General features: G+C 45.1%; 1 protein-coding gene across 3 annotated transcripts in view; it reads left to right on the top strand.

Annotated features, from left to right (window-relative positions):
- LOC119969774 (short transient receptor potential channel 4-associated protein-like) overlaps window positions 1-15,401 on the top strand; it is a 119,834-nt gene extending 104,433 nt beyond the window's left edge. For all 3 annotated transcript variants that reach the window (XM_038803850.1, XM_038803848.1, XM_038803851.1), the window contains exons 17-19: window positions 303-415; window positions 4,763-4,969; window positions 9,477-15,401. In XM_038803850.1, coding sequence (XP_038659778.1) covers window positions 303-415; window positions 4,763-4,969; window positions 9,477-9,614 — 458 coding nt within the window. In that variant the 3' untranslated portion in view covers window positions 9,615-15,401. The remainder of the gene's footprint in view (window positions 1-302; window positions 416-4,762; window positions 4,970-9,476) is intronic.
- Window positions 15,402-23,582: the final 8,181 nt, after the last annotated feature.

The following is a 23,582-nucleotide window of genomic DNA, read 5'->3' as shown; positions in this document are numbered from 1 at the left end:
CTGGTGGAGTTAGTTGCATTGATCCCCAGCATGGATACCATCAGCTGACCCAATGTAGACTCCAGGGCACATAGTAATAAATTGCTGCACGAGACAAAAAGGTGGCGTTTGGGTGGTTCTAATTTCTGTAGCCGGTGGAGTCATGATCTACAGTTTCGCTGTTTACATTGTGCTGATAAAACTCCTACAATTGTGTGGTTTTCTGCGAGGTTTGTGAAATCATGTGGTTTATAATTCCTGCACTGACCTTTGTGAGGAAGGGTGGCTAACCTCTGTCATTCTGAGCACTATCTTCTATTTAGTTGCAGAAGTGATTTCCCAGTGCTGCCTCCTGTCCTACGTCTCCCGTGTGGAAAATCGACTCTCATTTCTTTTCCGGCTAATTAATATTATTCAAGTACAGACACTCACACAGGTAAGCCTAATTCTTTTATGAAGTATTTACATTTTGACTAAGCTTAATCTTTGCTTCATCTTCCTCTCTAACATCATATTAATATCACCTAGCTTACAAATTCTTTACTCTTGTCATTCAAAGTAAGCCAGAGTTCTTTTTTAAAATTAAATTTAGAGTACCCAATTCTTTTTTTTCCAATTAAGGGGCAATTTAGCGTGGCCAATCCACCTACCCTGCACATCTTTTTGTGTCGTGGGGGTGAGACCATGCAGACACGGGGAGAATGTGTAAACTCCACAAGGGCAGTGACCTGGGGCCAGGATGGTACCCAGGTCCTCAGTGCTGTGAGGTAGCAGTGCTAACCATTATGCCACCCGTGCCAGAGTTCTAATTTGGAGTCTAATCTCTACCTCTCGCCTTTGACTCTGACTCTAATTTAGCTGCTGTCAGTTCAAGAATCCACAAAAGTTACACCTTCTAATGTTAAGGGGGCACACAACACTGGTTGAAAATACAGTGGCCCAGATTTTGCAGTGGCCATGGTGGCAAAACTGTTGGCATTCACCAACAGGGGCTGGTTTAGCTCACTCTGCTAAATCGCTGGCTTTTAAAGCAGACCAAGCAGGCCAGCAGCACAGTTCGATTCCCGTACCAGCCTCCCCGGACAGGCGCCGGAATGTGGCGACTAGGGGCTTTTCACAGTAACTTAATTAAAGCCTACTCGTGACAATAAGTGATTTTCATTTCATTTCACATTTCTGCTCTGAACCTGACAGCAACTTTGGGATTCTGCATATGTGTGGGATAACGTAGAAAACCAGACATTGCGATCATGAGGAAATTGAATAACATGATGAACATTGACTCAAATACAATTGATTTGTCCATTCTGTTCTGGTGAAATATCTCAGCAGAACCTAAAGATATTTACTATCCTATCAATCTTCAGCCAGAAGTGCCGAGTGGATGATCCATCTCCACCTCCTCCAGAGGTCCCAACATCACAGATGTCGGTCTTCAGCCAATTCAATTCACTGCACATGATATCAAAAACAACTGAAGGCACTGCATACTGCAAACGTCCTGACAACATTCAGGCAATGCGTAGTACTGAAGACTTGTGCTCCAGAACTTGTTGCGCTCCTAGCCAAGCTGTTCCAGTACAGCTACAGCACTGACATCTACCTGGCAATGAGGAAAATTGCCCAGGTATGCCCTGTACACAAGAAACGGGACAAACCCAACCCAGTCAATTACCGCCCTATCAGTCCAGTCTTGATCGTCAAAGTGATGGAAGGTGCTGTCAAGCAGCACTTATCAATAACCTGCTCACTGCACTGCTCTGTTTGGGTTCCAACTGAGTCACTCAGCTCCTGACCTCATTACAGCCTTGGTTCAAACATGGACAAAAGTGCTGAACTCCCGGGAGGAGCCCCACCAGTTATTCCATTTCATATTTTATTATATATTTTTTTATGTTGGGGTGTGCCCTTCTCTAAATATGTGTGTGTATCCCGAGCAGCAACCCGGGGTGGGGGGGCTACGGGTTCGTTATGGGGGTTTGTTCTCATGGTTTTATTTTTTTTTTTTTTTTTTTTTTATAAATTTAGATTACCCAATTATTTTTTCCAATTAAGGGGCAATTTAGCATGGCCAATCCACCTACTCTGCACATTTTTGGGTTGTGGGGGCGAAACCCACGCAGACACGGGGAGAATGTGCAAACTCCACACGGACAGTGACCCAGAGCCGGGATCGAACCTGGGACCTCAGCGCCGTGAGGCGGTTATGCTAACCACTAGGCCACCGTGCTGCCCAGTTCTCATGGTTTTATGCTTATTTCTTTTTCTTAATTTATTGTTTTTGAATTGGAGGGGAGGGGTTATTTTTCTTTGTTGTGATAAAATTTGTTGAAAATTTGAATTAAAATTATTTTTTTTAAAAAAAAGCTGAACTCCAGAGGTGAGGTAAGAGTGACTGTCCTCTGCATTTGACCTAGCTAAACTGGAGTCAATGGGAATCGGGGGAAACTCTGCTGGTTGGAGTTAGTTAGTACAAAGGCAGATGGTTGTTGTTGGAGGTAAATCATCTCCATCTTTAGACGTCACTGCAGGTGTGCCTCCAGTTAAAGGCGTAGGCCCAACTATCTTCAACTTCTCATCAAAGACCTTTCCTTCATCACATGGTCAGAAGTGGGCATTTCATTGCAATGTTCAGCATCATTCGCAATTACTCGGATAGTGAAGCAGTTCATGTTCAGAGGCAGCAAGACCTGGACAACATTCAGGCTTGGGCTGGTATGTGGCAAGTATCATTGGTGCCAAATGAGTGCCAGGCAATGGCCAACTCCAACAAGGGAGAATCCAAACATTTCCCATGACATTCAGTAGCATTACCATTGCTGGATCCTCCACCTTCAATACTCTGAATCACCATTGACCAGAAACTCTAGACCAGCCTGAGAGATACTGTAGCTACAGGAGCAGGCCAGAGGCTGGGAATTCTGTGGCGAGTAACTCGCCTTCTGATTTCCCCAAAGCCTGCCCATCTACAAGTCACTAATGTGATGGAATGCTCCCCAATTGTCTGGATGAGTGCCGTTCCAACACTAGAAGCTCAACACCATCCAGGACACGTAAGCATGCTTGATTGACACCCATCCACCACCTTCAACGTCCACACACTACACCAGGGATGCACAGTGGAGTCCGAGTGTACCATCCACAAGATGCACTGCAGAAACTCAACCAAACTCCTCTCACTGCACTTTCCAAGCCCATCACGTCTGTCACCTAGAGGACTTGGGAAGCAGGTGCATGGGAACCCCACTGAAAAGTTCCCCATCAAGCCGCACACCATCCTGATTTGGAACTGTATTGGCATTCCTTTACTGTCACTGCGTGAAAACCTTGCAACTCCCTCTCTAACAGCACTGAGAGTGTGCGTACACCACTTGGAGTGCTGAGCCGTTCATGAAGGTGGCTGAACTCCACTTAAGGGCAGTTGGGGACAGGCAATAAATCCTGGCCTAGTCAGTGACGCTTGCATCCCGTGAAATAATAAAAAGAAAAATCAGGATGAGGAGGTTGGATCCAACAGTGAAGGGTAATCCTGAAGGATGTAAAAAAAAGTAAACTCCAGATAATCGCAGATATATCAGCACTGAGCTTTGTGAGATGGCATCATTTTGCAGAAATTGCCTCACTGATTCTATGCTTCTCCAGAGACTGAGCTGTTTCCACAAACAACCAGTGAAATAACAAATTCCTCCTTGTTGAATGAGGTATAACGAGGTTCTTAATGACATGTTTAGTTCCTAACTATAGAATGAGGTCTTATAGGTGACATTCTTTTAATGTAGGCAAAATATGATAGAATCCTAGAAAGAGGATGGTGAATTTTTGGAATTCTTCACCTGAGCGCCTGGAAGTTCAATCATTGAGCATGTTCCAGACAGAAATCGATGGACTTCCGGATACTAATGACATCAAGGCTGGTTTAGCACAGTGGGTTAAACAACTGGCTGAGGGGCTGGTTTAGCACAGTGGGCTAAATAGCTGGCTTGTAATGCAGAACAATGCCAACAGAGCGGTTCAATTCCCGTACCAGCCTCCCCAAACAGGCGCTGGGATGTGGCGACTTGGAGCTTTTCACAGTAACTTCATTGAAGCCTACTTGTGACAATAAGCAATTATTATATAGGAATAGTGCGGGAAAGAGGTGTTGAGCTCAATGAGCAGCCATGATCTAATTGAATGTTGGAGCAGGCTCGATAGGCTGAATGGTCTACTTTTGTTCCTAAAGTATATGGCACAGAAAAAAGCCACTTGGCCCATCATATCTGTGCCGGCCAAAAAGAGCCACCCAGCCTAATCCCACTTTGCGGCATTTGGCTGTAGCCTTGCAGGTAAGGTACGCGTCCCAACATGGAGTTGAGGGTTTCTGCCTTCACTACCCTTTCAGGCAGTGAGCTCCAGACTCCCACAACCTTCTGGGTGAAAAAATGTTTCTCATCTCCCGTCTAATCTTTCTACCAATCACTTGAAATCTTATGTCCCCTGGTCACTCACCTCTCTGCTAATAAATAGGCCCTTCCCATCAATTCTACCCAGGCCCCTCACAATTTTGTACATGTCTGAAATGATGTGTGAAGAAACCTGGTTTTCAACGGGTTTGAAAGAAGCAGAAACCAAAAAGTTGCATTTGCTCCTCAGTTGGGCCGGTCACTCGCTCGGCTTGAGTAAAGTCTGTTCTCTCTACTCTATATTAATTCTCTCGTGCTTATTTGAATCACGTTGGTGAGCCAGAGGAGGAAGAGATTGACTGCGAATGCATCTTAATAACATAATGTTTCTCCTGTTGAAGGAAAATGTTAGCTGTCTGAACTCGAGCCTGGTGATCTTGATGCTGGCAAGACGCAAGGGCAAACTGCCATTCTATCTGAATGCCCTGCAGGAGAAGGAACTTTGTGAGAAATATCCGGGCTTCCTCCTCAACAATTTCCACAGTCTTCTGCGCTTCTGGCAAGAGCATTACCTCAACAAAGATAAGGACAGCACGTGCCTGGAGAATGTGAGTGTGGATAGCTGAGGCATGGATCTTGAGGTTTTCCAATCATCTTAATTACAAGTTCAATATTCTCTTTAATAAATTAGATGATATTAATTAACCCAAGCTAATGGCTATCCCACCTTGAACTGTTTACCTTGAGGAATGCTGTTTGTTAGGAATGTTAACTTTGGGAGAAGAATGATGGATAGAAGGATTACTTAATAGTGAATTTGATAATCACTCCTCTATGCCAAGGAAGGTTTAAAGTTCACTTGTTGTGCTGAACTCCTCATCCTCCATTGAATAGTTGGGACCCGAAACTGCACTGAGTGGGTTAATGAGTTTCTAGCTATCTCTGGAGAGTTCCTGTCTGTATTTGACCAGGTGTGGCTTTCATGGTCTGTATGAATAACATTGTCATTCTTGCTCTGGGTTTACAAGTATTACTATCTGGAGCTAGGCCGTTCATCCCAACCAGTATTATTCCATCATGAACAGTTTCCTAATCCTGTGTGCTCTACAGCAGAAAAGTGACAGAGAAATCAGGGGCCAGAATTAGCGAAGGACACGGTAAAGAAAAAAGGAGGGACAGCACAAGGAACGTGAAAAGCACTAGCCTTAAAGTTTCGTAGCTGAACACTGAGCATTCAAAATAAAATGGATAAATGAGTTGCACAGACAGATGTCTGGCAGCACGGTAGCACAGTGGATAGCATTGTGGCTTCACAGCACCAGGATCCCTGGTTCGATTCCCCGCTGGGTCACTGCCTGTGTGGAGTTTGCACGTTCTCCCCGTGTCTGCGTGGGTTTCCTCCGGGTGCTCCGGTTTCCTCCCACAGTCCAAAGATATGCAGGTTAGGTGGATTGGCTGTGATAAATTGCCCTTAGTGTCCCAAAAAGGTTAGGAGGGATTATGGGGATAGGGTGGAAGTGAGGGTTTAAGTGGGTCGGTGCACTCGATGGACCAAAATGGCCTCCTGCACTATGTGTTCTATGTAAAGGGATATGATATAGTTGGGATTATGGAGATATGGCTCTAAGGTGACCACAGATGGGAACTAAACATTGAGGGCAATCTGTGTGTCCTTTTTAGGAAGGACAGACAGAAAGGAAAAAGTGGTGGAGTTAAAGAAGGTATTGATACAATATTGAGGAAAGATATTCGTACAAATAATGTGGAATTCTGTCTGGGTCGAGTTAAGAAACACCGCGGGGCAAACAACATTGGTAGGGGTGGGATACGGACCTCCAAACTGCAGTGGTAATGTTGGGAATAGCATTAGACAGGAAACCAGAGATGCATGTGATAAAGGAACATCGGTGATTATGGGTGACTTTAATCTGCATATAGAGTCATAGATGTTTCCAGCATGGAAACAGACCCATCGGCCCAGCTGGTCATAGAATCATAGAATTTACAGTGCAGAAGGGGGCCATTCGGCCCATCATGTCTGCACCGACCCTTGGAAAGAGCACCCTACTCAAACCCCACTCCATCCCCATAACCCAGTGACCCCACCCAACCTTTTTTGGACACTAAGGGCAATTTAGCATGGCCAATCCACCTAACCTGCACGTCTTTGGACTGTAGAAGGAAACCGGAGCACCCGGAGGAAACCCACGCTGACACGGGGAGAAAGTGCAAACTCCACACAGTTACCCAAAGTTAGAAATGATCTGTGGTCTCTGGAGCTGTGAGGCAGCAGTGCTAACAACAGTGCTACCGTACTGTCCTTCACAAACGAAGACATGAATAATGTACCGGATGTTCTGAGAAACTCGAGTTTCAGTGAGGAGCTGAAGGAAAATCAGTATTAATGGAGAAATTAATGAGATTGAAGGTGGACAAATATCCGGGGTCTGATAATCCTCATCCCAGAGTACTTAAAGAAGTGGCCCGAGAAATAGTAGATCAATTGATGGTAATTTTTCAAAATTCTTTGGATGCTGGAATGGTTCCTATAGATTGCACGGCAGCGAATGTAACCCCACTATTCAAAAAGGGAGGTAGAGAGAAAGCAGGGAACTATAGACCAGTGAGCCTAACGTCGGTAGTAGGGAAGTTGCTGGAGTTTTATCAAGGATTTCATAGCACAGCATTTGGAAAGCAGTGGTATAATCAGACAAAGTCAGCATAGATTTATGAAAGGGACAAAATGCTGGACAAATCTACTAGAATTCTTTGAAAATGTAACCATGTAGAGTTCACAAGGCTTTTGATAAGATCTCACATAGCAGATTACTATGTAAAGTTAAAGTGCGTGGGATTGCGGGTAGTGTCTTTGTGTCATAAGTAGGCTTACATTAACACTGCAATGAAGTTACTGTGAAAAGCCCCTAGTCACCACAGTCCGGCGACTGTTCGGGTACGCAGAGGGAGAATTCCGAATGTCCAATTTTCACAGTAACTTCATTGCAGTGTTAATGTAGAGATTATTATTATACCTGCTCTGCTCTGGAGCCTGCTCTGCCCAAGACCGCAGGAATCTACAAAAGGTTGTGAATGTAGCCCAGTCCATCACGCAAACCAGCCTCCCATCCATTAACTCTAACTATAATTCCCGCTACCTCAGAAAGGCAGCCAGCATAATTAAGTATCCCACGCACACCGGACATTCTCTCTTCCACCTTCTTCCGTCAGGAAAAAGATACCAAAGTTTGAGGTCACGTACCAACTGACTCAAGAACAGCTTCTTCCCTACTGCCATCAGACCTTTGAATGGACCTACCTCGTATTAAGTTGATCTTTTGAAAAATTAAATGAAAATCGCTTATTGTCACGAGTAGGCTTCAATGAAGTTACTGTGAAAAGCCCCTAGTCCCCACATTCCGGCGCCTGTTCGGGGAGACTGGTACGGAATCGAACCGTGCTGCTGGCCTGCTTGGTCTGCTTTAAAAGCCAGCGATTTAGCCCAGTGAGCTAAACCAGCCCCCACTACACCTTTTCTCTACACCTTGCTATAACTGCCACATTATATTCTGCAGTCTCTCCTTCCTTCCCTATGTACGGTATGCATTGTTTGTACAGCATGCAAAAAACAATACTTTTCACTGTATACTAATACATGTGACAATAAATCAAATCAAATTATACAATCTTAACCAACTCGATCTCTCCTCGTATGTCCGTCTGCCATCACAGGAATCAGCCTGGTAAACCTTTGCTGCACTCCCTCCATAGCAAGAGCACCCTTCCTCAGATAAGGAGACCAAAACTGCACACAGTATTCCAGGTGGTTGCTTGTCCCCTGGGAGTCTTGCACAACTAGATTGCCAATGGATCCATTCTCATGAAACAGTACCCAGTATAGGATGGCCTGTTCTCTATTTGGTTCCTCAATGTATTGTCCAGAAAACAATCCCGTATACACTTCAGGAATTCCTCCTCTACAGTATTGTTACTAAATTGATTTGCCCAATTTGTATGCAGATTAAAATCACCCTTAATAGATGGTGGGACAAAGTCGGTTAGGATTATATTCATTGGAGTTTAGAAGAGTGAGAGGGCATCTTATAGAAACTTATAAAATTCTAACAGGGTTGGTTGGGGGGGAAGGGACTGATGTGTTAATGGTGACTATGGGTGATTCCTGATTCTTTTTTGTCATTTTTTAATGTTAACATGCGGGCAAATGTCTGGGATTTGGTGGGAGGATGGGATCGTTGTTATTGATATGAGGATTGACATTACATTCGTCCTGTTTACTGTTGGGTGTAAATTTGGGTGAAAAAGGAGAATAAAAAATATTAAAAAGAAAAAATTCTAACAGGATTAGACAGGGTAGATTCAGAAAGAATGTTACCGATAGTGGGGGAGTCCAAAACTAGGGGTCATAGTTTGAGGATCAGGGATTGACCTTTTAGGACTGAGGTGAGCAGACATTTATTCACCCAGAGAGTGGTGAATCTGTGGAATTCACTACTACAGAAAGTAGTTGAGGCCAAAACATTGTGTATTTTCAAGAAGGAATTAGATATAGCTCTTGGGGCTAAAGGGATATGGGGCGAAGGTGGGATCAGGGTGTTGAACTTGATGGTCAACCATGATAATGAATGCCGGAGGAGGCTCGAAGGGCCGAATGGCCTCCTATTTTCTACGTATGTTTCTATGTTTTCCCAAATTCTCTTATTCCCCCTTTTCCCTGTAACCACCAGTCTAACCAAATTCTTCACATGGCCTCGGCAACCTTTCAACTTTGTTTTTTTTTAAAGCAGTTTCTGTTCTTGAATCCCTCATTTAATCTTGTATCTACATCTGGTTCTTGATCTCTTGTCCAGTGGATATGTCAACTATCCAACCACCTTGTCCCATTGCAGTTGTTCTTTTAAACACACCTATCAATCACCCTCTAATTTCCTTTGTTATATCAAAAAGCACCTCCTGCATGAGATGATTGGACAGTTGAGTGAGGTATTGTATGACTGCTGGGACCCAGGGGATATATCCCAATTTCACTTGTCTCCTTTGGGATTGAGGGAAGAAACTTAATGACATTTTTAATAAGATCTGATTCTCTTCCTCCTACAGAGCTCCTGCATTAGCTTCAGTTACTGGAAAGAGACCGTGTCACTGCTCCTATGTCCTGACCGAACAGCTCCTTGTGCAATCATTAGCTACATTGATGAAGTGTACATGAACATTGATAAGGACTTCAGTGAAGATTGATGTGCAGCTTGTGAATTAATTGGACTAATGCTCCATAAAACTGCCGAGTAAGCGCAAGACTATGGATCCTTCAGGCCTTTGTTGTCTGATGTTTGTTCGCACCAGGACTGAATTACAAGAGCTAGTTGGTGATTGGAGCAGCTGTTTTTATTATAACCACGCCTTTTGTCAATATTAACATCCTTTTGGGTTGTCTGAACCTGTGTGTTACTGGGGGAGGAAGTAAGTGTTCCATCTCTTATTGCAAGAGCTGCCTGAGAACCAGCACTGCCTTTAGCTGTGGAGCACTTTTAAGATCTGATTTTTTTTAAATGTCCAATTCGAATTCGGTATTTTAAATATTTACTTCTAAGTGTGTCATTTGGCATCTTCCCACCTGTAATTCTTGGCTATTGAAGATGCTAATGGCTAACAGAGCAACCTTCAGTGTAATCAGTGTCAATGTATGCTGAGAGTTTAAAAGTTTTATTTCCTTCACAGAATTGTTTTATTTTAAGTACTTTAGTGAAACATCAGGTTTGAATAAGCTGTTTCTCTTAGGAATCTGCTTTCAAGCATCGAACTTAAAACTTATCTAACGTACAGCTTATTAGATACTCATAGTTTATAATATATGCTATGTACTAAATACACCCAAAGTTTGACTTGTACAATCTGTGGAATATTCTGTTAGGATTTTGTAGAGCAAGTCTGGAAAGGTTCCATTTTGTAAAGGGATCTAACGCATGGTTATTCATTGAGCTTTTCCCCTCTTCATTTGTTTAGTCTTACTTTCTCTCTCATTTTCTTCCTGAAGAAGGTGTCTGCTTACTGGGTGCAGTTCTGTGGTTGCTGGTCACCCCGAGTACCTCGCCCAAGCTGGATATTTTACAGTGAGTTCCTACAGACTATAGGACAGGAAAGTTAAGTCTAGTTGTCTTCCCAAACAGCTGGAAACATTTATTAGAGTCGATCTTTCTGACCCTGTGGTTTTCTGAAGCCGTGCTGGTTGTGATAACTGCTGCTGGCAAGACGGTCTACCTGGTCTGTGAAGCTCAGAATAAAACCTGAGCCATTAGGAGAGCATCTGTTGTTGTTATTGAAGGCTGATTTATGTATACATGTTTAAAACCATCTAACTTCACTAGATGAGTGGACTGTATATGTGTAAAATAATGATTTAATGTGCCTGAGTTAGTGCAGTTTATGATTCTTGTGGAGAAATGGTGGAAGTTTTTAAAAATCTGTGACATCAAATGACAAAATTTCACATCACGATTTCAGTCAGTATGTAGGGCATGAATTGTTTGTGCCATGTCCACATGCACAGTGGAAACCCAGGACAGATTTCACCTTTCCAAATGTTGTAACTGGGGAGTATTATGATCAATGAACATAAGGGTGAAGTACTGTTGATTGCAGGTCTATCAATGGTGATGGAGATGTTTAAGTTGATAAATAAAGATCATTATTCGCATGAGGTGGATACAAAATGTTAGTGTTTGGATTAAGCGTGATTCTAGCTGTTGTGTTACACCTTCCAGTGCATCACAGAAATCTGATGGTGAGTCTCCACTTGCATCTCAATCTCAAGGTGATGTCATCTCATTCCTGGTTCAAAGCTTCAAAATAATTCTTTCCTCTCTGAAAGCTTCTGGGTGTTAAGCCAGGTGCTGTCCACCAGTGAGAACATTTTACCCGTGTGAAGCTGCCTTGCAGACTTTCTCCCATTTTGCAGCTGATTTCCTTCACACATTTTAAAGTTTTTACACATTTTTGGAATCTCAAACCAGTCTCCCTATATTCCTATCTAAACTTTTGCTGAAGTGGTGTGTACGTTATTTCGGTCAGAGCTGAAGTGGTTGTCAACCTGTTGTTAGTTTGTGAACCTGGGAAAAATATTTGAGTGATTTCTGATTAGGGTTAAGAGTCCCTTCGTTGGTCATAATTGGCATTTCTTCCAGGAGATTGAGGAAGCAGAGGAATTGGTTTGTAATAGTTGAGAACTGTTGTATAAAACACTGCAACAGTGTGCTGTGCTGACCTTTAAGGTCACCACCCTCCACATCTCCCCGACCAAAGTGACCAGGCTGGGAATGTGCTCTCTGCATCGAGTGTTTTCTTCGTGTCGGCCAGATTGTGAGAGAAAGATACTAAGACTTTGTGGGGAAGGTGCTAATTAAAACTAAGATATAAGCCTCCAGTCAATGATGTGCTTCCCTCCTGTCTCCTCTTGAAGGTTGTCATCATTGTTGAACTCTTAGTTCCGCAGTCCCTCATCACCACCAGTGCCTCATCTGAATAATCTCTATTGTGTGAACCTTGACTGCATCTGGCTGTGAACCTTGTGAATGTCACAGGCTCCGTACAAGTGCAGTTAGATTGTGAACCTTGCAGACTTGTGCCCAACTCCGAGTCAATGCTTTGTGAGCAGTAACTTGAAAAGGATTTGAACCTGGACTTTGATGTTCAACTGTTTGCTACACTATGTGAGAGCCCCCAGAGATCTTTTTAAATTCCACCCATCTGGATGTGCTCTGCAATGGTTATGTCTAATTTATGCCTTTGGGCTCGACAATCTGGTATGAGTTTAATACTTTGCTTTCGCCTCTGGATCCAAACCTCGGTGTCCTGGACCAGCTAAAGGCCATTGGCTATGGAGAGGTTGGGTCAATGTTGGTTGGTAAGAAAATAGCTAAATGCTCAATTCAAACTCTGCTCTATTGTAGCAAGAGTTCAGAATGTGTGGCTGCCAATGTCAAAAGCAGATTCATGCCTGCAGCCCCAGAAACCCCCGTCTTATTTCCCTACTTATCGAAGCTCCCATTACTATTGCCCTTTCAGTCGCCTTTGACTCATCTACACAGGAAGTCGCAACTGTCGTGCCATGGGCTTAACCAAATGCATCTTTCTGATGCCCTTTTGTTGTTGAAACCTTTTCAAGATTATATGTTTCAGTACATTCCTACTCATACACTTTGCTCATACGTCTGTTATGTGACCAGACTATCTGATTTTAGGCTCCAACCCAATAATTCCTTTATTATATACTGAGTTCCCACAATAGGTATAAATCTGATGAAGCTCTAAACATGCCTCACTGAAAAGATTTTGCATTATCTGCCATGAGATTTTCGACGTCATTCCCATTCATTCAGTCCATTGCTGAGTTCCAGTTGAAACCAAAGTTTTCAGATTGCCATCTGTTTTATGGATTTGCATGCAGTCCATTTCAGGGATGGGGGAGGTGGGATTCCCATTTAGGGAAACGTGCATGGCTGCAGAATTAGGTCATTCAGTCCCTTCCTGTTTTATCATTCTATTGAGTCACGGATGATCTATTTTACCCACCTTGGCTCCATATCCCATGACGTTCTTACCTCAAAGTAAAAGCAACCAATCTCAATTTGAAAAGTTTTAATTAACCCCCAGCATCCATAACCCTTCGGGCTGCTGGGTGTAATATTACCTGTACTAGGCTGCATTTGCAGTTCCTTGAAAAACCCAAGGACAGATGGCAGCCATACATCTGCTCAGTCTGTGAATATTGTAATGCTGCATCAATAATAATGGGTCAGTAAAGAACTTTGCAAATGTTTCAGAACTTTATACTAACACCGTAGTATTTCTGTCATTGGATGCAAAGGAATAGAACAGGTTTAAGAGTCTTTAAGGTTGTGCTCAATCTCTACAGATCAGTGGAAGCAATGGTGGGATTATGATGAAGCTCATTGTGAGACCAGGAGCTGCCAGGAGATTACACCCGAGTTAAGAGCATCAGTGAGCGGCCTTATCCGTCAGGCCGTGCACTTATACAAAATGATGCAAAATGATTGCTCCGTTTGCCAAGTCTGTCATCATACTGGATATAAAAGGTTTCTCAGTGATTTAGTTTGTACAGCTATTCCAGCTCACTCCAACCAACGCGTGTTCATTTTCTTGAAATCGTGACTAAGCACTGGCCCAAAGCATATGTGACGCACAAGCATGGAAATTCAATAAATAACAGGGTATGCTGCATTGATTGTCAGGAAGATCCCAGCCTGTTCCAGGATTTTAACTACATGCGGGATCTTGTGGAGATGGGGAATGACTGTCAATCTTCACTTGGTTCTTCAGCTTGTTACTGTGGGTGGTACCCATGCAGTCATTGGAAAAGAGCAGGCTGTGTTTTATTAGTGAAGAATGGGTAGGGCAGGTTTTATACAAGTGGTGCAAGGCTGAGGGAAAAGCCTTTCGCTGTCTCTCTTCATTTGAGTTTAGGACCTAATGCCTTTACTGCCCTCTTGGAAAATGACTGGGAGCAGGTGATTAAAATCCAGACTTTATTTGAGGCTGTACTTCAGTTCTGAGTAGAGATTCCCTGAGTGTCGTTCAAAAGGAATGAGCCAAAGCTGTCACTGCCCCTGTCATATTGTGTGCTTGTAATTTGTTCGATGGCTTCAAATGGGCTGTTCTTTCAGCGAGTAATTTCTGAAAGAATTCTCATGCTCCTTGCAAATGCTATATTGCTGAGTACGATGCACTCTGAATAATAGACTAACCGAGGAATGAGGATGTGTGTTCCCAAGTGTATTCTGCTTTGTATAGGGGAAGAGGGGAATCCCATCGCCAGGAGAGTCTATTTAGTTATTGCTTCATAGGCTGCAGGGCTGACTGCTCACTCGACTGGTTTTTGTGTAATTTATTTGCAAAAGAGAATTCTGTTGGATCTAAAACTACCCTTTTGCCAACCTATTCAGCAACAAACATCACACACTTCCTGTAGTTTACAAATTGATGTTCACTGAGTAATGGTTAATGCTTTCTGCCTTTTGGGGCAGTGTCTTGGTGGTAATCAGGATTTGACATGAGTCCTTCCATCTCAAGCTATTGGAATTTCTGCAGCCACCTTACTGTGATGCTCTGCTTATAGTTTCTCATCTTCATTTGGCCACATTCCTACTGTTCTGTTTAGCTTAAGTGTGTGCCACCATTCATGGCTGATCTGTATGTTCACTCACTAAACCCACCTTGGTTCCATATCATTTCATACCTTTTGTCTGGCAAAAATTGATCAGCCTCAGATTTAAAATGATTAATTGAGATGGTATCTGCTCTTTTATTGTGGGCATGTTCCACACTTCAGCTTCCCTTTTGCAGGAAGTATTTCCTAACTTCTTTCCTGCATGACCTGCCTCTGATTTTACGATCCAGTCCGACCATCCCCAAGTTTGTGAAAAAAAATACTTCCTGTCCTATTGTTTCAAAATCTTAATGCCTCAAATCATCCCGTAACCATTTATACTTGGATCACCCTTCAATTAAATACACTCATTTCAAATGTGACTCATTTAGCCTTCAATAGTTTCCCTAGTGTCTTGGCAGAAGAGATTTGCAACTTATTGTTCTTTGGCATCGCATTTTGTTTAAATTTGGCCCGTATAAATTACAGCAAAGAAATCCACAACCTATTCAACCACATTCTCTGTTAAACCACATCATGGTGGAGGGTCAGAAACTCGTCATTTGCCAATCTGATGTCATGAAACTAAGTTTTGAATATTATATGTTTGAAACGTTTTTGGCAGATTAGGAAATGGATCCATTTTGACTTGCGAAGCCAAACAGACCTTTGAGAGTTACATCCTTTCCACAGAATGTGAGCATTGATATAGATCCAGGATTTACTGATTGTTTAATTGCTGCCTGCTCCCATAATGTGTCTTTGCTCCCCAGTTAAAATATATATATATATATATATTGTTTTTAATCATTGTTTATTTAACCTTATTGTACATGACAATAAAACTGCTTCTGATTACCTTCCATTAGTGTGGTATTTGGGTACACTTCCGCTCCCAGATAGTCATTCTCTTGTTGTCTTACAGTTGAAGTGACTATTAGACGGAGAAGGACCTTCATTAATGCTGCCCAATCATAGCTAATAGTTGTTTCAAAGATGGAATTTGAAACATTTCTTTGGAAGAATTTCCTGATGTTCTGGAGTTGAACCTCTCTCTGACTGGAGAACCCAGGATCAGTTAGTGCTGGAGGAGCTAGGTGCGAGGGGATCAGCATCCTGATAGGAAGGAGAAAACCAACTGGGGAACGTGACACTTCTCCACTTGATATCTGCTCAAAGGCCCCATGTTCAATTTGGGTTTTGAATACCATCATCCAACTTCCTCTGTTCAGCTCAACAATGACCTACTGGACAAGAAATTCAACTTCGGCTGCTAGGTAATCATTTCTGATTGAGTTTCTGGAAGTCAGTTTCTTCCAGCTTATGGTTTTCATGTTGTGGCAATTGAAATCATGTTGATATTTGGGATGGGTGTAATGTTCTTGCGTCTACTTACAGACATAGAAAATAGAAGCAGGAGGGGCCCATTCAGCCCATCGAGCCTGCTCTGTCATTCATTATGATAATAGCTGATCATCAAGTTCAATACCCTGATCTTTCTTCCCCCCCCCCCCCCCCCCCCCCCTTGACATTACACAATGTTTTGCACTCAACTACTTTCTGCGGTAGTGAATTCCACAGAGTCACCACTCTCTGGGGGAAGAAATTTCTCCTCGCCTCAGTCCTAAAAGGTTTACCTCTTATCCTCAAACTATGACCCCTAGTTCTGGACTCCCCCACCATCAGGAACATTCTTTCTGAATCTACCCTGTCTAACCCTGTTAGAATTTTATCAGTTTCTACGAGATTCTTTCTCATTCTTTTAATCTCTAATAAATATAATTCTAACCGAATTAGTCTCTCCTCATATAACCATCCCTGGAATCAGCCTGGTAAACCTTCGCTGCATTCCCTCAATAGCAAGGACATCCTTCCTCAGGTAAGGCCACCAAAACTTTTTTTTAAAAATATTTTTATTAGGGTATTTGCAATTTTTATTATAATAACAATAGTAGTGACATAAACATGGTACAATAAACATTTCCACCCCATCACAATCTTCACACACCCCAACCATAAAACAATAGGTCGGCCCCTTTGGAATTCTGCTACTGCTGACATTTTCATTTTCTCCGAGAAAGTCACTGAACGGCTGCCACCTCCGGGTGAACCCTAACATTGACCCTCTTACGGCAAACTTTATTTTCTCAAGACAGAACCCCAGCCGGGGGGGGGGGGCTCAAGTCCCTCCACATTAATAAGATCCGTCTCCGGGCTACCAGGGAGGCAAAGCCTCTTTTCGCCCCCTGAACTCCCGGCTCATCCGACACTCCAAAGATCACCACCTCCGGACTCGGCACCACCCGTGTTTTGAGCACCGTGGACATTGCCTTAGCGAAACCCTGCCACAACCCTCTGAGCTCCGGGCATGCCCAAAACATGTGGACATAATTTGCTGGGCTTCCCGCGCACCTTGCACACCTGTCCTCTACCCCATAAAACTTGCTCATACGGCCCTCTCTCATGTGTGCCCGGTGGACCACCTTGAATTGTATCAGGCTAAGCCTGGCACATGATGAGGATGTATTAACCTTGCTTAGGGCATCTGCCCACAGACCCGCCTCTCTCTCTCCTAGCTCATCCTTCCACTTGCCCTTCAGCTCCTCCACCGGAGTTTCCTCCGCGTCCAAAAGTTCCTGGTAAATATCTGATACCTTCCCCTCTCCCACACATGTGCTGGAGACAACTCTGTCCTGTATCCCCCGTGGCAGCAGCAGCGGAAAGGCCGGAACCTGCCTTCTCAAGAAGTCTCACACCTGCAAATCCGAAACCCATTCCCTGCTGGCAATTCAAATTTATCCTCCAAGGCTTTCAAGCTGGGGAAGCTCCTGTCTATAAATAGATCCCCCATGTATCCCCGATACATGTGGTGTATCGGGCCGGCGAGAACGGAAGAGGTGCCGATATCAGTGCTCCCAAACTTGTGTCTTTACATGACGCCGCCTCCATCTTGCTCCCACATGGACCCCTCCCCCACTACCCACTTCCTAATCATGGCTATATTAGCCGCCCAGTAGTAATTGCAAAAGTTCGGCAGTGCCAACCCACCCTCCCCCCGACTGCGCTCCAGCAACACTCGAGGGTTTTACCCTCCCACACAAAGCCCGAAATAAACTTATTCACCCGCTTGAAAAAGGCCCTTGGGATGAAGATAGGGAGGCACTGAAAGACAAACCGAAATCTGGGGAGACCATCACTTTCACAGTCTGTACCCTCCCATCCAGTGATAGCGGGAGCATATCCTGTTCTACGAGCCGGGATAGGTTTAACTTGTACAATGCCTCCTATTCCCGGGCCACCTGAATTCCCAGATACCGAAAGCTCCTTCCTTCATTCTAAACGGAAGCTCTGCCAGTCTCTTCTGTCCTCTTGCCTGGACTGCGAACATCTTTTTTTTCCCATGTTCAATTCATACCCCGAAAAATTACCAAATTCCTTGAGGATCCGCATAACTTCCCCCATCCCCTCCAATGAGTCTGAAATATACAAGAGCAGGTCATCTGTGTAAAGCAAGACCCGCTGCTACCCCCCCACCCCCCCCAAACCAGCCCTTTCCAGTTCCTAGAGGCTCCTAACGCCATGGCTAAATGGTCCTATGGCCAAAGCAAACAGGGGGCACCCTTGCCTCGTCCCTCGGTGTAGTTTAAATTATACCGACCTCAGCCGGTTCGTGTGCACACTCGCTACTGGTGCCTGATAGAGCAACCACACCCAGTTAATAAAGCCCTCACCAAACACAAACCTTCCCAGTGCCTCCCACAGGTAATCCTACTCCACCCAATCAAAAGCCTCCGTATCCATCGTTACCACCACCTCCATCTCCCCTCTTTCTGAGGGCATCATAACATTTAAAAGCCTTCGAACATTGGCCTCGAGTTACCTGCCCTTTACAAATCCCGTCTGGTCTTCCCCTATCACCCCGGGGCACAGTCCTCTATCCTTGTGGCCGGTATCTTAGCCAGCAGTTTGGCATCCACATTCAGTAGAGAAATTGGCCTGTATGACCCGCATTGCTCCGGATCCTTCTCCCGTTTCAGGATCAGTGAAATCGAGGCCTGCGACATTGTTGGGGGGAGGACTCCCTTCTCTCTTGCTTCGTTAAATGTCCTCACCAGCAGTGGGCTTAATATCTCTGAAAGCTTCTTATAGAATTCCACTGGGTAGCCGTCCAGCCCTGGGGCCTTGCCCAACTGCATGCCCTCCAGCCCCTTGATTATTTCCTCAATTTCAATTGGGGCTCCCAGCCCTTCCACCCTCGGGAACCTCAACTGACCCAAAAACTGCCTCATCCCCTCCACCCCCACCGGGGGTTCCGACTCATATAATTTGCTGTAAAATTCCTTAACCACCTCATTCACCCCCATTGGATCCAGTACCGTATTACCACCTCTACTCTTTACTCTCCCTTTCTCCCTTTTTCTGAGCTGGTGTGCTAACATTCTGCTCGCCTTTTCCCCCATACTCATAAATCGCCCCCCCCTTGCCTGCCTCAGCTGTTCCACTGCTTTCCCTGTAGTCAACAGCCCAAACACCGCCTGTAACTTCTGCCGCTCCCTCAGTAGTCCTGCGTTCGGGGCCTCCAAATATCTCCTGTCCACTTGGAGTATCTCTATCCTCCAACTAACCTATCCCTCTCAGCCTGTTCCACCTTTTCTCTGGGCCTCTATCGAGAGTAATTCCCCTCTGACCACTGCCTTCGAAGCTTCCCAAATCTTTGTTGCAGAGTCCTCGCCCGTATCATTTGTTTCCAGGTAGTTCTAGATGGACTTGTTAACCCACCCACAGATCGCTTCATCTGCTAACAACCCCACATCCAGCCTTCATAGCGGGCGTTGTCCTCTCTCCAAACTAATCCATAGATCTGCCCAATGTGGGGCATGATCCGGCACTGCAATTGCCGACTACTCCGTATCCACCACCCCCGCTATGAGTCCTGCTCAGAACAAAAATGTCGATGCGAGAGTATACCTTGTGGACATGGGAGAAAAAAGAAAACTCCTTCGATGGGTCTACTCTCACCCCCCAACCCCCGTCCTGGATTTTGACCGGTCCAATTCCGGATCAATGACTATTAAAATCTCCTCCCATGATCAAGTTATAGAACAGTACAACACAGAACAGGCCCTTCGGCCCTCGATGTTGTGCCGAGCAAATGATCACCCTACTCAAACCCACGTATCCACCCTATACCCGTAACCCCCCCCCCCCCCCCCCCACCCACCCCTAACTTTTTTTTAGGACACTACGGGCAATTTAGCATGGCCAATCCACCTAACCCGCACATCTTTGGACTGTGGGAGGAAACCGGAGCACCCGGAGGAAACCCACGCACATGCGGGGAGGACGTGCAGACTCCGCACACACAGTGACCCAGCCGGGAACCGAACCTGGGACCCTGGAGCTGTGAAGCATTTATGCTAACCACCATGCTACTGTGCTGCCCTCTTAAGTCTGGGATCTTACCTACCACCCACCTCATAAATTCCATATTGTCCCAATTTGGAGCATATACGTTCACAAGTACCACCTGCACCCCCTGCAGCTTCCCACTCACCATTATTTACCTACCCCCATGTCTAACACGATTCTCCCTGCCTCGAATGCCACTTGTTTATTGATCAAGATCACTACCCCCCTGGTCGTGAGTCGTGCCCTGAGTGGAACACTTGGCCAACCCACCCCTTTCTCAATCTAGTCTGGTCTATAGCCATTAGGTGTGTCTCTTGTAACATTGCCACATCCGCCTTCAGTCCCCCCCGTCCCGTCCCCCCAAATGTGCAAATACGTGAGCCCTCCTGACTGGCCCATTCAACCCTCTAACATTCCATGTAATCATAGATCATAGAATTTACAGTGCAGAAGGAGGCCATTCAGCCCATCGAGTCTGCACTGGCTCTTTGAAAGAGCACCATACCTAAGCCCACAACTCCACCCTATCCCCATAACCCAGTAACCCCACCCAACACTAAGGGCAATTTTGAACACTAAGGGCAATTTATCATGGCCAATCCACCTAACCTGCACATCTTTGGACTGTGGGAGGAAACCGGAGCACCCGGAGGAAACCCACGCAGACACGGGGAGAATTATGCAGACTCCGCACAGACAGTGACCCAAGCCGGGAATCGAACCTGGGACCCTGGAGCTGTGAAGCAATTGTGCTAACCACCATGCTACTGTGCTGCCCGGTAATCGGCCTGGTTTGGGGGGGAGGGGGGGTGCTTGTTGCACATAATACTAATTCAAACCAGCACAAAAGTGATTTTCAACAAATCACCACGACAATACTCTCCAAGGATTCAGTGTCTTCAGTTCACCTCCAGTCTTTTTTCGTTGATGAAAGTCCATACATTGTCTGGTGTTCCGAAGTAAAAATCCCACCTCTCATATGTGACGCACAGACAGGGTGTGTACAACATCCCGAACTTCACCCCCTTCGTAAAGAGGGCCGTTTTTGCCCGATTAAACCCAGCTCGCCTTTTGGCCAAATCCGAGCCCAGAACTTGCTGGCCCATTCTTTCTTGGCTCACCTCAGAACGTGTTCCTTGTCCACGAATCGGTGTAAATCGCCCTCGGCGACTCATTCGCTCGGGGCTTCTTCACGAAGACTCTGTGCGCTCTATCCACTTCCAGGGGTCGAGGGAACGCTTCAGCCCCCATCAACTTCTCCAACACGCTCATCACACAGGCCCTTGCATCCGATCCCTCACTGCCTTCAGGGAGACTGACGATTCTCAGATTCTGCCTCCTGGACATGTTCTCCAGCTTCTCCTGCATTCATTTCTGGCGGTCATTCATCATCTCCACCTTGCTCTCCAGCACAGTTAGGTATTCCTCGTGCTCGGACACCTTTTTCTTCACCTCCTGGATCGTTCGTCCGTGGGTCTCCTGATTCTGCACCACCTGATCAATCGAAGTCTTGATCGGGTCCAGCGTGGCTGCCTTAAGCTTGGCGAAGCAATCTTCAAAAAACTTCACCAGCTGCTCCGCTGACCACTGTGCCGTCTCCCCCACCCCCACCCCCAAATCTCACTGAAGCATCTCTGCATCCTCCTCACAGCTCACCCTCCCACTCAACTTTATATCACCGGCAAATTTTGAAATAATACATTTAGTTCCGTCATCCAAATCATTAATATATACTATGAACAGTTGGGGTCTCAGCACAGATCCCTGCCGTACCCCACTAGCCACTGCCTGCCAATCAGAAACCGATCCATTTATTCCTATTTTTTGCTTCCTATTTGCTAACCAGCTTTCTATCCATCTCAAGACATTACCCATATCCCATGCACTTTAACTTTACATAGTAACCTGCTACGTGAGAACTTGTCGAAAGCCTTCTGAAGGGCTAAATAAACGACATCCACCAGGTCAACTCTACTACAGATTTCCCTTTCATAAATCCATGCTGACTTTGAGTATACCACTGCTTTCCAAATGCTGTGAAATTCTTGATAATGGACTCCAGCAGCTTTCTACTATCGACGTTACACTCACTGGTCTATAGTTCCCTGTTTTCTCTTGACCTCCCTTTTTGAATAGCGGGGTTATATTAAATACCTTCCAAACTGCAGGAATCATTCCAGAGTCCAAAGAACTTTGGAAAATGACTACCAATGGATCTACTATTTCTAGGGCCACTTCCTTAAGTACTCTGGGATGAAGATGATCAGGCCCTGGAGATTTGTCTGCCTTCAATCCCATTAATTTCCCTAAACCATTTCTTTACTAATACTGAATTCCTTAACTCTTCAGTAAAACTTGTGTATCTCAGAACTTCCAGTACATTTTTCATATCTTCCTTTGTGAAGACAGAGCAAAGTACGAATTTAGTTCCCCAGCCATTTCTTTGTTCCCAGTTATGAATTCCCCCGTTTCTGACTGTAACAGGCCTACATTAGTTTTTATCAATCTTTTTCTCTTTACATACCGATAGAAACATAGTCAGTTTTTATGTTCCCCTCAAGGTTACTTTCAAGTTGTATTTTCCCCCTTTTTTTAAAAATCAACATTTTATTGAGATACTTATGGTTTTATAAGAATAACAGAAGAAACAATGTATATACAATTATAAACATAGTGCAAAAGCCGTCTTCCTCCCTCACAGGTCCCACCTTTCCTAGCCTCCTATTCTGCACTAAACAACCCCCCCCCCCCTTCTGCTGACGGTTAATTCTCCCTAAAGAAGTCGACGAACGGCTGCCACCTCCGGGTGAACCCTGACATTGACCCTCTAAGGGTGAACTTGATTAGCTCCAGACAGAGAAAGCTAGCCATGTCAGTGAGCCAGGTCTCCGACTTTGGAGCCTTTGAGTCCCTCCAAGCTAATAGTATCCGTCTCCGGGCTACCAGAGAAGCAAAGGCCAGAACATCTGCCTCTTTCTCCTCCTGGATTCCCGGGTCTTCCGACACCCCAGAAATCGCCACCTCCGGACTTGGTGCCACCCTTGTTTTCAATACTTTGGACATGACGTCTGCAAACCCCTGCCAGAATCCCCTAAGGTTCGGGTGTGCCCAGGACATATGGACATGGTTTGCTGGTCCTCCCGCACACCTTGCGCGCCTGTCTTCCACCCCAAACAAACTGCTCATCTGGGCCACTGTCACGTGAGCCCGGTGAACGACCTTAAACTGTATCAGGCTGAGACTGGCACATGTTGTGGACGTGTTGACTTTACTCAACGCCTCCGCCCAGAGACCGTCCTCTATCTCTCCTCCTAACTCCTCTTCCCATTTGTGTTTCAGCTCCTCGATCTGCGTTTCCTCTGACCCCATAAATTCCTTATAAATGTCCAAAACCCTCCCTTCTCCCACCCACACTCTGGAAACTACCCTGTCCTGTATCCCCCTTGGTGGTAGGAGCTGGAAGGTTGAGACCTGTCTGCGTAGGAAGCCTCGCGCCTGCAGGTACCTAAACTCATTCCCTCCCATCAGTTTAAATTTCAACTCCAGTTCCGCAAGCTGGGTAAGCTCCCCTCTATAAACATATCGCCCATCCTCTCGATTCCTTCTCGATGCCACCTCCAGAACCTTCCATCTAA

Source organism: Scyliorhinus canicula, chromosome 7 (genome assembly GCF_902713615.1).
Source record: "Scyliorhinus canicula chromosome 7, sScyCan1.1, whole genome shotgun sequence".
In the NCBI taxonomy this organism is placed as follows: Eukaryota; Metazoa; Chordata; class Chondrichthyes; order Carcharhiniformes; family Scyliorhinidae; genus Scyliorhinus; species Scyliorhinus canicula.
Note: the sequence above shows the minus strand (reverse complement) of the source record. Positions and strands in the feature narration are given on the sequence as shown.